General features: G+C 41.0%; 1 protein-coding gene and 1 long non-coding RNA gene across 2 annotated transcripts; one reads left to right on the forward strand and one right to left on the reverse strand.

The window, feature by feature from the left end:
* Positions 1 to 606: 606 nt before the first annotated feature.
* LOC134205248 (uncharacterized) lies at positions 607 to 1743 on the forward strand. Its single transcript, XR_009978100.1, has 3 exons — positions 607 to 1116; positions 1179 to 1323; positions 1381 to 1743. It is a non-coding gene; the product is annotated as an uncharacterized LOC134205248 (long non-coding RNA).
* A 3841-nt stretch (positions 1744 to 5584) lies between these two features.
* Positions 5585 to 6665, reverse strand: LOC134205253 (uncharacterized). Its single transcript, XM_062680345.1, has 3 exons — positions 6557 to 6665; positions 6303 to 6484; positions 5585 to 6073 (listed from the first exon to the last, which is right to left on the reverse strand). The coding sequence occupies exons 2-3, from the start codon at positions 6405 to 6407 to the stop codon at positions 5585 to 5587; spliced, it is 594 nt and encodes a 197-aa protein (XP_062536329.1). The 5' UTR covers positions 6408 to 6484; positions 6557 to 6665.
* Between the last annotated feature and the right edge of the window lie 6331 nt (positions 6666 to 12996).

A 12996-nucleotide genomic window follows, 5' to 3' on the forward strand; every position in this document is an offset into this window, starting at 1 on the left:
GGTTTCAAGGGGAATTTCCAAACTGCATAATTCCATTTAGGCCACCATCTGTGAGGTAAGCCTGAATGAACTTATGAATACATAACTTCCCTAACAATTATTTTCAAAACTGACTCTAGACAACAGTAGCGGATTAATTTATTTTTAAATTACAATAACAAATATCACAAAATTCCCGGAAAAAAGATTTTCAACGCGCATTTTATTTTAATAAACAGATAGTTTCGTTTCTCCCTTCTGCTTGTTTATTCCGCCCAGTCCCACCCACCCACGTGGTTTTGACAGTTGTAGTACAGTTGTATTGGTGAACCTGGTGCGAAACCGTGAAACAACACAGTGCGAACCCGACAGCTTTGGGGTTGAAACTAGTGCGAGCCTAGTTCCAACCTGAGCGAATAAAAAACACTGACAGCACTTAGGTTGGAACTAGTTCCAATCTAGGTTGGAACTTTTTAAAAACGAATTCGACATATGTTATACTATACAGTCAGACTGAATGTTTTATTAAATACAAAGGCCATAATTAACCAAAACCGTGGTAACGTGAATAATGAATCGTAATGATGAATCGATAATTGGTCCTTGTGTTGTATAAATTTAACTAGTATGATTGTAGTTGTTATAATTTTGTGGTAAGAGATTGACAAATAATTCATCTGTATTTTTGTTCATGATTTTAGATTCATTAAAAACTTTAGACTCAATAAGGAAGCCTTTCAATACGTTCTCAATGAAATCAAGGAAGAATTACCGGCTCAAAAACAAGGAGGTCTCAGTGTGGAACGTAAACTCGCTGCTTGTCTACGTTACTTCGCGGAAGGTAGCTATCAACATGGATCAGGCAAAGATTTTGACATCGCTGTAGCTCAACCAACTTTTTCAAAAATCTTATCCGAAATGCTAAAAGTATTACAGAGGAAGATTTGTCCACAGTGGATAACACTTCAGATGTAAGAAGAACAAGCACGCCGAGCTAAACGATACTTTTACAACAAGTCTGCGATTCCTGGAGTAGTAATGTGTGTCGATGGAACACATGTTGAAATAATACCTCCGAAGACCAACCGCAATCTTTTCCATAACCGTAAAGGATTTTACAGCTTAAATGTCCTAATGGTATAGTAATATGATATTTAATTTGTTAACACACTATATTGTATTTATATGTACTGTTTAAGATGTGCGATGATGAACAACGGATTCGTTTTGTTGATGCGATTTTTCAGGGGTCTAACCACGACTCACATGTGTGGCGATTAAGTGCAGCTCGCCGATATTTGCAGCTTTTATACAGGAATGGAGACAGAAACACAAAGATCTTAGGTAAATCATTGCATTAGATTACTATCAAAAGTAATAAAGCATTTATGTCATTTCAAGGAGATGCTGGATATCCCTCGGAACCCTGGTTGATAACACCACATAGAGCACCAGAAGCTGGAAGCCCTGAAAGCAATTTTAACACCCGCCATACATCGGCAAGGAATATTATTGAAAGGACAATTGGAGTTGTAAAAAATCGGTTCAGATGCATCCTTGCTGCCCGTCAACTACATTATTCGCCTACAAAATCCTCGAAAATTGTTAACGTGTGTTGTGCGCTGCATAATATATGTTTAACATATCGTAACGACTACTTATACGACTACATAGCAGAATGATCGATGCGTCATTATTTTAAAAGATTTCCCGCTGTTATACTTATAGAAAATTTGCAAATAAACTGTATACTAACTATATTCAAAAATCAATAATGATTTATAGGTGTTTGAAGAAATTTTTTTGATTGAATGGTTCTGTCTTTAACTCTTACAGTGCACTGTGGTCATTGTCCAGCGAGCTGAAACAGCGCTATAACTGCGATGATAAAAATCTGGAAAATTCTGATAGCTCCTAAGATTTTGAGACAAAAAAAGCTTCCAGTGACACTACAAGCATTGGGGGAAATAGTTAATGATTTTTCTGTTTTTATTTTCTGTCTGAATTAAACTAACATTTACAAAATATCTACTAGAAAATAGTTCACAATTTCGCCTCCTCTTCGAAGTTTTCCGAAAATGTAGTCAAGATGTCATTGGAATTAACCCTAAAATTTCTTAACAATTTCTCCGATACTCTTGGAAGTCCGTAGTGTATTTCCTCTAAATAAATAAAGGTTTTAGGTGCAAGAAGCATGAATCTATAGCAATCCTGCATGTCTATATAAGCCGATAGAGCCTTTGGGCATATTTCATAATTTAAATAAGTCCATTACAGATATTCTAGGCTCTCCAAATTGTTGTGAAGTTTAAATTAATTGGTCTACCCGATCAACTACGTCCAATATCGAACCTATAGTAATACAACATGTCCAAATAAGTCCATAGAACTCTTGTGTATCACATCACTATTCAAATAAGTGCATTATAGATGTTCTAGGTTCCCCAAATACAATTAATTGCATATTATTCGGCAACTCGTACGAAGTAGTAGGAGGTTGAGGGTTCGAGTCCCTCCAAGACACGTGGATTCTTTTTCGCAAATTTCATATCAATTTGTCCATTTCGAAACATATGCTGTGCATATGCACAGCCAAGATATTCCCCAAATTGTTCGGAAGCTGGGATCAATTGGTCAACTCCCCAACAATTCCGAGGGCCTTAGATATCTGCTTTAGATTTTTTTTTTGAATGTCAATGAATTCGAAGAACTCTATGGACTTATATGGACATGTTGTATTGCAATCGGTTTGGAACTTGAATTGGAAAATTTATCGGCGGCGGCGTGGGTCGGCGTGAGCTTATTTCAAGCAATAGAAATTTTCCGAAATTCTTCCACAAATTTCTCCGTAAATTCCACCAGGAAGTGCTGTGGAAACTGCTCCAGGGATTGCTCTGAAAGCTCTTTCAGAACTTCCTCCGTAACTTCCTCCAAGAATTCCTCCGAAATTTCATCCAGGAGTTCCTCCAAGACTTCCTCCAGGAATTCCTCCGTAAGTTCTTCCAGGAATTTCTTCAAAAGTTCTTCCAGGAATTTCTCCGGAAGTTCTACCAGGATTGCCTCCGGAACTTCCTCCGTGAGTTTTTCCAGGAATTTCTCCGGAAGTTCCTCAAGAAGTTCCTCAAGAAGTTCCTTTGGAAATTCCTCCGAAAGCTGTTCCAGGAATTTCTCCGGAAGTATTTCCAGGAATTTCTTCAGAAGTTCTTCCAGGAATTTCTCCGAAAGTTCCTCCAGGAATTCCTCCGTAAGTTTTTTCCAGAAATTTCTCCGGAAGTTCCTCCGGTAGTTCGTCCAAGAATTCCTCCAGAAGTTCATCCAGGATTTCCTCCGTAAGTTTTTCCTGGAATATATCCGGAAGTTCCTCAAGAAGTTCCTACGAAACTTCCTACAGGAATTTCTCCGGAAGTTCCTTCGGTAGTTCCTCCAGGAATTCCTCCGAAAGTTCCTCCGGAAGTTCTACCAAGATTGCCTCCGGAACTTCCTCCGTGAGTTTTTCCAGGAATTTATCCGGAAGTTCCTACAGGAATTTCTCCGGAAGTTCCTTCGAAAGTTCCTCCGGAAGTTCCTCCAGGAATTCCACCGGAAGTTCCTCCAGAAATTTCTCGGAAAGTTCCTCCAGGAGTTCCTCCGGAAGTTCCTCCAGGCATTCCTCCGAAAGCTCCTCCGGAAATTCATCCAGGAATTCCTCCGGAAGTTTCTCCTGGAATTCCTCCGAAAGTTCCTCCAGGAATTCCTCCGTAAGTTTTTCCAGGAATTTCTCCGGAAGTTCCTCCAGAAGTTTGATTCGGTAGACTATTGTGTTTAACTTCAGAACAATTTGAAGATTCTAGTTCATTATGGTTTATTATCATACATGATAACATACATTCCAAACTTTTTAGGGCGAATGTCTAGATTTGGCCACTTTCCAGATATTCCAGAACTTTCGGAACACAACTAGGTCCCACCCGGGGTCAATGATCGGTCATTGCATTGGTTTTGCTGTCATATTGCAATATTTAGTGCTTCCATGTTTTTGCGGGTGCTAAAAAACTAATGAGAAGTGAACCCTCGAGTGAATCATAAGATCCAAATCCATTACAAATCAATACGAATTAATTCCTATCAGGGTCAACTAAAAACGAATTGAAAGAATACTCAGCAATCCAAAATATATTTAAGCATGTATATCCCAAGCAGCACGGACAACATCTTTCAAATAGGTGTTTGTTCCTAATAAATTGCATTGAAGACACTGGCAATACATCGAGTCACATTACAGCCACTTTCTAGTTTCAGAAAATCACAATGTTTCATTTCCGTTTAAGTGGCGTCGCAATATTTCACTCATCTGACTTCTTGGGTGGTTTAAAATTCTAAGTGTTTCATATCAGAAACAAAACAGATAAGTTGCAGAATTAATAACACTTCGGTTCATTGCTGTTACGACAATGTTTCTGATATGTTGCAAAACACTTTGAGCTCAGCTGAGCAGTATTTTATTTTTGACAGTCCCCTGCATGTTCCGTATAAGGTACAATGAAGTTACAAATGACTTTGTTGTTTATGTAGTGCACTTGTAGCAGAATCTCCAAATAGAATTGTTGGTGTGATGGTTATAGTAGCAGGTTGCAAATCTCAACCCAAGCAACACCTCTTGTTTCTCAGCGAGCAACAACAACTGTGGTGTGACTTACTAAAGGTCTGACTTATGCACAACGCGTGGTATTTGGAACTCCTTTGTGACACAAAAAGCGCAAGAGGTGGAGCCTATTTGCAACATCTTGCGGCTACAATGAAAATAAAAACACAAAAACCAACCGGGAATCGAACCATGGAACTTGAGATTTGCAACCTGCTACTATAACCATCACACCAACAATTCTATTTGGAGATTCTGCTACAAGTGCACTACATAAACAACAAAGTCATTTGTAACTTCATTGTACCTTATACGGAACATGCAGGGGACTGTCAAAAATAAAATACTGCTCAGCTGAGCTCAAAGTGTTTTGCAACATATCAGAAACATTGTCGTAACAGCAATGAACCGAAGTGTTATTAATTCTGCAACTTATCTGTTTTGTTTCTGATATGAAACATCTAGAATTTTAAACCACCCAAGAAGTCAGATGAGTGAAATATTGCGACGCCACTTAAACGGAAATGAAACATTGTGATTTTCTGAAACTAGAAAGTGGCTGTAATGTGACTCGATGTATTGCCAGTGTCTTCAATGCAATTTATTAGGAACAAACACCTATTTGAAAGATGTTGCCCGTGCTGCTTGGGAAGGTCCATGGTTCGATTCCCGGTTGGTTTTTGTGTTTTTATTTTCATTGTAGCCGCAAGATGTTGCAAATAGGCTCCACCTCTTGCGCTTTTTGTGTCACAAAGGAGTTCCAAATACCACGCGTTGTGCATAAGTCAGACCTTTAGTAAGTCACACCACAGTTGTTGTTGCTCGCTGAGAAACAAGAGGTGTTGCTTGGGATAGCTGGTTTACGCCATTACATATAATTGTACGCCTACAATCTATCTAAATGTAGAGCTAGGATTTCCCTCTCAGTTTTAAGTTTTTCATACGCTAATTTCTCCAATTCCAAATTGTGCCAGCGTTGTTCCTTTAATTTTCCGTTTCCAAAGCCTGAAGGTCCATCAATCGCTTCGAAATCGTCTTTCCGTAGTATGCCAAATCGCCAAACTTTTTAGTTTGCGTTCGCAACACATCGATTATCTCATTGTGAATTTTTTTCTGTTGTTTCACTTGGGTATCTAACAGGTTTAAACTCGATGGAGCACGTCGTTTTCTTCTGGCACATTGTTCTTGAACACCCGTGTCCGGGGCATCTTCAACTGCATCCGCATCGTCTGCTGCTTCTGGAAATGTGCCATTAGCAACACCAGCGTCATTCTCATCTTCTTCGACAGGAGCGCCGAAAGCAATTGAATTGTCGATCCCCTCCACAGCTGCAGTTAATCCGGCCAGGTCGATCACCCGCTCCTCGAGAGCCGAAAACTCGATAATTCGGTTAGGCCCACCGCCAGTTGCCTGCTGTTCTTTTCGGTTGTTGGCCAATTTTCTTTTTAGATTCGACTTCCAGTCGGCCCAAACCTATGAATGAAAACCAAACATTAATCCAAGTAGCAGTGTGATGATATGGTTCATGGTTAGTGATGGGCAATGAGAAATTCCAAAAGAATAGGAAAACGGTAGTTATTCTCAATACTATTATGCACTTCGGCCCACCTCTTTGATCTATCAATCAACTTTGTCACAAATCAGACCTCTGCTGGGAATAACCATCGCTACCTTTTTAGGACACACATTTACTATTACTCACTTTTTTCCACCCAGCCGGATCTTTTATGGGAGGTCCAAGACTATTGAGTTGCTCTGCTAGGTTCTCCCAGAATGGACCGGTGTAGAATCTAGCAAACCCCAACATCTGGTTGCTCCTCCAGCTCTTCCACCAACATCATGAATTGTTCCTTGTTGGTACTTTTGCATTTCGGTCTTTTTGCCCTAAAGAATCAAATTTGAATCAATATACATAAAAAATGATGAATATACAAGAAATAGACACACAAAACTTACATTTTACGCCCCCAAGAAATCTGGTTAACAAAAGGGCACTATCGACGGACACTGAATTTTTGCCTACGAAAACGTTCCGATCCGCAAGTTCCCAGCAGCGAATAATTTGTAAACAAAAATACGCATTCGATCGAAAACAAGAATGCGCTAATCATTCGAAAGATCGAATGCTTCGAAATGGTTCGCACGAAAACGGGAATGCAATTGAAGCAAACTTTCGATCGTATTACATACGTCCGTAAACAAGAATATGGGTGTATATTAGGGTGGCTCATAAAACACTTTTTCAATTTTTTTGATGGGCCGCCATCTTATTCGGTTCTATTTGATGCCCTGATGCTCTGGACAAAATTTCAGCCAAATCGGTCAAAGTTTGGGCAATTACTAAACTCGTTGAAGTTTAGATGGAAAAATGTATGCAGAAACATCCAAAAACAGTGATTTGCAGTTGGACGGCACAATTTACGATCAAGAACCATGATACTCATTCAGTTCTTGTAAAATAAAATACAGAATGTTATGCTGAAAACCGCGAGAAGATTGAAGTTTATTACGCAAAGATATTAGCATTTTACTGGAGTGTTGTAGGGGTGAATTTATTTCTTTTCAAAGGTAAAAGAAACGAAATTTGCTCAAACCCCACTGCAGAGAAATGCTAATAACTTAGCCGGGCAAACTCGAATCTTCTCGCGGTTTTCTGCATAACATTCTGTATTAAATTCTTCAAGATCTGAATGAGTATCATAGTTCTCCATCGTAAGTTGTGTAGTCCAGCTGCAATTTACTGTTTTTTGATGTTTCTGCATACATTTTTCCATATAAACTTCCAACGAGTTTAGCACCGCCCAAACGTTGACCGATTTGGCTGAAATTTTGTCCATAGCATCAGGGCATCAAATAGAACTGAATAAGAGGGCGGCCCATCAAAAAAATTGAACAAAGTTTTTCCCATACTAATTTGAGCCACCCTAGTGTATATCTATATATATGGGAAGTGTTCCGTTTTACATCTCACTGTACATATATTCATCTCATCGCAAAACAAAGAAATACAGCACCAATCTTGTCGCTTCTTTTTGCTAACATGCATGCCCACTGTGGAAAAAAATCACAAAAATAAATAACAAATCAAACACCTTTTCATTGCTTTGTTTTTGATGGGATGGAAATGGGAGCTATGAGATGTAGTGCCGAACCATTCCCCTACATACCACCAACAAGGGTGTCATTGGGCCAAAATGTGGTATGCTCCAAATAAATGTTACAAAGATATACTGCCGCTAACCGCAAGTCGAGCACATCTGTATATGGGCGTCCAAATACAGATGTGCTCGACTTGCGGTTAGCGGCAGTATAGTAGTTAACATTGGAATGAAGTTTTAATTAGTTTGGTACAAGTTTCAACAATGAATTTACCACTATGTGGGGAAAAAATAATAAATGAGAGAAATTCTTCAAAGATATATGTTGTTTAAAATTGGCCCATTCTCACCCCTCACAGGGGGTGACATTGGACCAAGTACAATACAGTTCAGCGGTGACGATGCAACGATTCAATCGTTCATTAAAAATAATTTCCTACATTACGGCTCTTACCAACTATGTATGGCAAATCAACCATGGGCTTGGCCCAATGTCACCCCTTTTTTAGCATGCATTGCTCGTTGCTACGAAAAACCAGATCCGCTATATAAATTTTCATAAAATTCGATAAAACACCAACAGATTATCGTAACATGATAACCAGGTATCCATCGATCTAAAAACTAGTTATGTAATAGATTTGTGGGGCATTACTGACACTATTTTAATACGGGTTCATTCGATCAATAGTTTTACATTCAAGTTCCAAGCATTATGGTACGAGCACAATTAGTTCTTGGAATTTGTTTTGTGATTTCTTAGACGTAAATTTTACTATAATTTTGAACCGTTTGAAGTTTACATCAAAATTCGTAACGTTTTTGGCCCAATCTTACCCCCTAGGCCCAATGGCACCCTGAATGACGGTACATAAAAAAATGAATTTCTGTCTGTCTGATCCTTGAAGACTCCGAAACTACTGAACCGATCGGCGTGAAAATTTTGTATGCAGCGGTTTTTAGGACCGGGGAAGGTTCTTGAGATGGTTTGAGACCCGTCCCCTCTTTGCAAAGTGGGGCTACCATACAAATGAACTAGCAATTTCTGCATAACTCGAGAACCAATCAGACAATAAATCAAATTTAGAGGAACATAGTTTGTCGGGTCTGCTAGTCAACAAATAAAACAGACACGATATAGTACAAACTATACAGACTCGATCGTATATTTACAACTATTCGAACAAAATAAAACCAACCGTAACAATATATTTCGCTGGACACATTAAAAATTGTCTTCTATTCATTGAACAAAGATAATGATAACGATCTCTTCTGGAGTTTTGACACATCTGACGTCTATGCGGATGAAAATCGCCTGTCTGTGGTAATTTGGATCATGTTGCCAGTGTCGCCAACAGTCAGGGTGGTTTCGGAGCGTCGGGACACCAGTTCGCCTAGGTTACTGTTTGCAAATTCCCATCCTATAGGAAAAAGAAATATGTACTGCCAGGCGCAAAAAGTGTCAAAATAATAGATAGGAAGATGGGAAATTTTCCACATTTTGATGAAACATCTAGCATTTCGGCGAAGGGCCAATTTCGGCCAAGGGTGCTCCGAGAAAGAAAATCCCCACACTCACACGCTCGCAGAGGAAGCAGCTTAGAACTCTCCGGGAGAAGGGAAAAGACCGGAATGAGGCCTTGTCCATAATCCTGAATAAGGAGATCGAGCCCACTTCCTCAAAACGCTCGAGAAACGACCTAGACAAATCCGCCACAGAGGACCCCAAACAAAAAGGGTGAAGCACCATCTGGATCCGAGAGAGCGCGCCCAACAGTCCTCAAACCGCGCGCCTCAGAAAAACGTGTCTGGACAACAAAACCCACCCATGAGGAAAACAGCTGGTATCAGCTACAGTGATATGGCCAAAAGCGTGAAGGTCGGGATAATACCCAAAGACTTTCCCACCGTCCAACTCACTACAGCCCAGCTAGACCTTCTACAAGAAGCACTCCTGCTCAGAGTAGTTCAACAGCGAAACGAGCCAATAAAACCCAAATTCAACAACCTCATCTACAAGTCCGGTTACATGGTTCTAATCTGTAAGGATCAAGAGACTGCTGAGTGGTTAAAGAGAATATCCCCATCCATGAAACCCTGGGAAGGTGCAGAGCTGATGGCAAAGGACGAAGTGGCTATTCCACGTCCAGAGATGATCCGAGCATTCTTCCCACAAAGCTCCAGCTACGATGACGACCGAATAAAGGCTCTCATAGAAAGCCAAAATGACATCACAACAACTAATTGGCGTATTGTGAAACGATCCATTCTGAAAGATATTCATGTTGAATGGATCTTCACAGTAGATGGTGCGTCGATGGAAAAGTTGAAGAAGTCCAAATACACCCTCAACTACCGATTTGGTGAAATCCAACTAAGGAAGATTACAGATCAACCGACTGCCGCTACCGCCAATCCGACTGGAAGGCCGACCCAAGAGCAATCTGAGGAGGCCTCCTGTTCAAGGGCGAGGTTCGGCTAACTGGAAGGCCGACCCAAGAGAAATCTGAGGAAGCCTCCGGTTCGGGCGAGGTTAGTAAATCTCACCCCAAAAGCACCATAAAGGCTAGTCTGTCCGCCTCTAAAGGAAAAGCTCGAAGCTTACAGGCGACCCCTGCTCTAGTGGTACCAAACCAAAGGTATCTAAACAGGGCAAAGGGGGTGCAAAAGCGACAGTTTGACCACAGAGGCGAAACTGGCGGGCCAGGTTGCTACAGGGAAGAGAGAAACCCAAACTGTAATATCAAACGACATCCTGATGATCCGCAACATCCAAAGCCGGACAGTCGTCGTCCGAAAAAAGCGGGAACCCGGAAATGGCGACTAAAGTTCTGCAAGTGAACCTCCACCATGCTGAGAGCGCCACGGGTGTGCTCTGTCGGAGGTTCACCAAAGAGAATTTAACCGTGGCCCTCATTCAAGAGCCATGGGTCAATAAATCCAGAATACAAGGTATTCCACAACACTCATGTAAGTTGGTATATGATGACAGCCAGCTTTCTCCTAGAGCGGCTATTTTATTACATAACAACTGTAAATACTTTCCAATTTCAGAATTCATAAAGGGACATCGTAGCGGTCAGGATGGAGGTACCTTCCGCCAGAGGGAGTAGAGAGATCTTGGTGGTTTCGGCATACTTCCCAGGTGACGTGGACGAAATCCCTCCTCCAGAAATAGCTGCGCTCGTAGCCTACAGCCACCGACACAACATCCCCTTCGTCATAGGGTGCGACGCAAATGCACATCACACCGTATGGGGAAGTACCAATATAAACACCAGAGGTGAGTACCTGTTACAGTTTCTCTCTTCCAAGAACATTGACATTTGTAATGTTGGTGACAAGCCCACGTTTGAAAACTCCATTCGTCAGGAAGTTTTGGACTTGACTCTATGTAGTCGGTCTATCTCGGATAAAATAAAAAACTGGCATGTTTCTGAAGAAATATCAATGTCAGACCATAAACACATCATCTTCGAATGGGAAGGGGTCTAACGATGGAAAAACGTTTAAAGATCCTAAGAAAACTGATTGGGAATCCTACTCAGCTATCCTACGATCCGAAGAGTACATCATAGAAAGTCACATCAAGTCCATAACACAATTGGAAGATGCGTCCAAATCCATTAAAAACAAAATCCTTAACGCCTACCAAGAGAGCTGTCCAACTAAATCAACTAGTTCGAGTAGAGACGTTCCATGGTGGAATAAAACTCTTGAGAAGCTTAGGAAAACTGCGCGTAGGGAGTTCAATCGTGCTAAGCAAACCGGCGATTGGAGCCTATACAGAAAGGCCCTGACGAACTACAACAAAGAAATAAGGTCAGCCAAACGGAAATCGTGGATTCTAATGTGTGAAAGCATAGAGAATACACCCGTAGTGGCCAGACTCCAAAAACTCTTTCAAAAGACCACTCCAATGGTGTGGGTAGCCTCCGAAAGATGGATGGTTCGCTCACTGTAGAGCCTAGCGATACACTGAGCGAATTGTTAAAGATCCACTTCCCTGATTCAATCCCTGAGTCGAGCATCGGCGACCAAGGCACTGGAATTGCTGTCTCAGATCCACAAGAGATCCAATCATGGGTTTCTGGGTCTAAAAAGACGCAATAAAGGTTGCAAAGGAAGCTTTCACTCGGGCCAGGGTTGAGAGGGCTGTGAGATCTTTCGAGCCATTTAAGTCTCCTGGCATGGATGGAATATTTCCAGCGTTGATCCAAAAGAGGAGAAAACACTGGTTCCACCCTTGGTTGAGATTTTAAGGCGAGTCTGATTTTGGGGCACATACCTAACGATTGGCGTCAAATCCGGGCTGTCTTCATTCCGAAGGCAGGCAAGAGAGATAAACCAACCCCAAAGCATTCAGGCCGATAAGTTTATCCTCTGTAATGCTCAAAATTATGGAAAAGGTACTATGCGAGTACATAAATCACAAATTTATGAAAGCAATGCCTTTGTCAAAAAACCAATTCGCTTATCAAAGTGGAAAATCTACGATCTCGGTACTACATACGGTAGTTCAAAAATCGAAAAACACTTAATGCAAAAGAAATTGCTCTTGTAGCATTTCTTGATATTAAGGGCGCATTCGATAACGCTTCTTATTCGTCTATAGGGTCAGCAATGTTGAGGAGAAAATTCGACCCATGCATTGTTACCTGGGTACATGCTATGCTAGCTAATCGGAAAATCTCCTCTGAGCTTAGCGGTTCATACATCACTGTTAAAGCAACAAGGGGTGTCCGCAAGGCGGAGTGCTTTCTCCTTTGTTGTGGTCACTGGTGGTGGATGAGCTTCTAGACAGCTTAGAGAGAAGAGGCTTTGAAGTGGTTGGATATGCTGATGACGTTGTCATTATTGTACGAGGCAAATTCGAAAGTGTTATCGTGGAAAGAATGCAATCTGCCCTAAATCACACTTTTCCTGGTGTCAAAAGTATCAACTAGGCATAAATCCTACAAAACTTCCATTATCCCTTTCACCAAACGGAGAAAGGTACAACTGAAACCCCTTTTCTTGAATCAAACACAATTAGTTTATTCAAGTGAAGTAAAATATCTAGGTGTCATACTCGACGCAAAGCTTAATTGGAACTCTCATCTCCAATCAGTTGTGCAGAAAGGTCTCAATACACTTTGGGTTTGTTCGAAAACCCTTGGTAAAAGATGGGGCCTAAAACCAAGTATGATCATGTGGATATATAAAACCATTGTCCGTCCCAGGACAACTTACGCTTCCCTTGTCTGGTGGCCTAAAACTAATGAGGCTGCTGCAAGGGCTAAGCTCAACAAAATC

The sequence above is a fragment of the Armigeres subalbatus genome, chromosome 1, assembly GCF_024139115.2.
Source record: "Armigeres subalbatus isolate Guangzhou_Male chromosome 1, GZ_Asu_2, whole genome shotgun sequence".
NCBI lineage: Eukaryota > Metazoa > Arthropoda > Insecta > Diptera > Culicidae > Armigeres > Armigeres subalbatus.

Bases quoted from the DNA above. Each gene is read 5' to 3' on its own strand.
- LOC134205253 (XM_062680345.1), bottom strand. From the start codon at position 6,407: ATGTTGGGGTTTGCTAGATTCTACACCGGTCCATTCTGGGAGAACCTA. The intron at 6,074-6,302 runs GTGAGTAATAGT...TTTCATTCATAG, and splicing joins ATCCGGCTGGGTGGAAAAAA to GTTTGGGCCGACTGGAAGTC.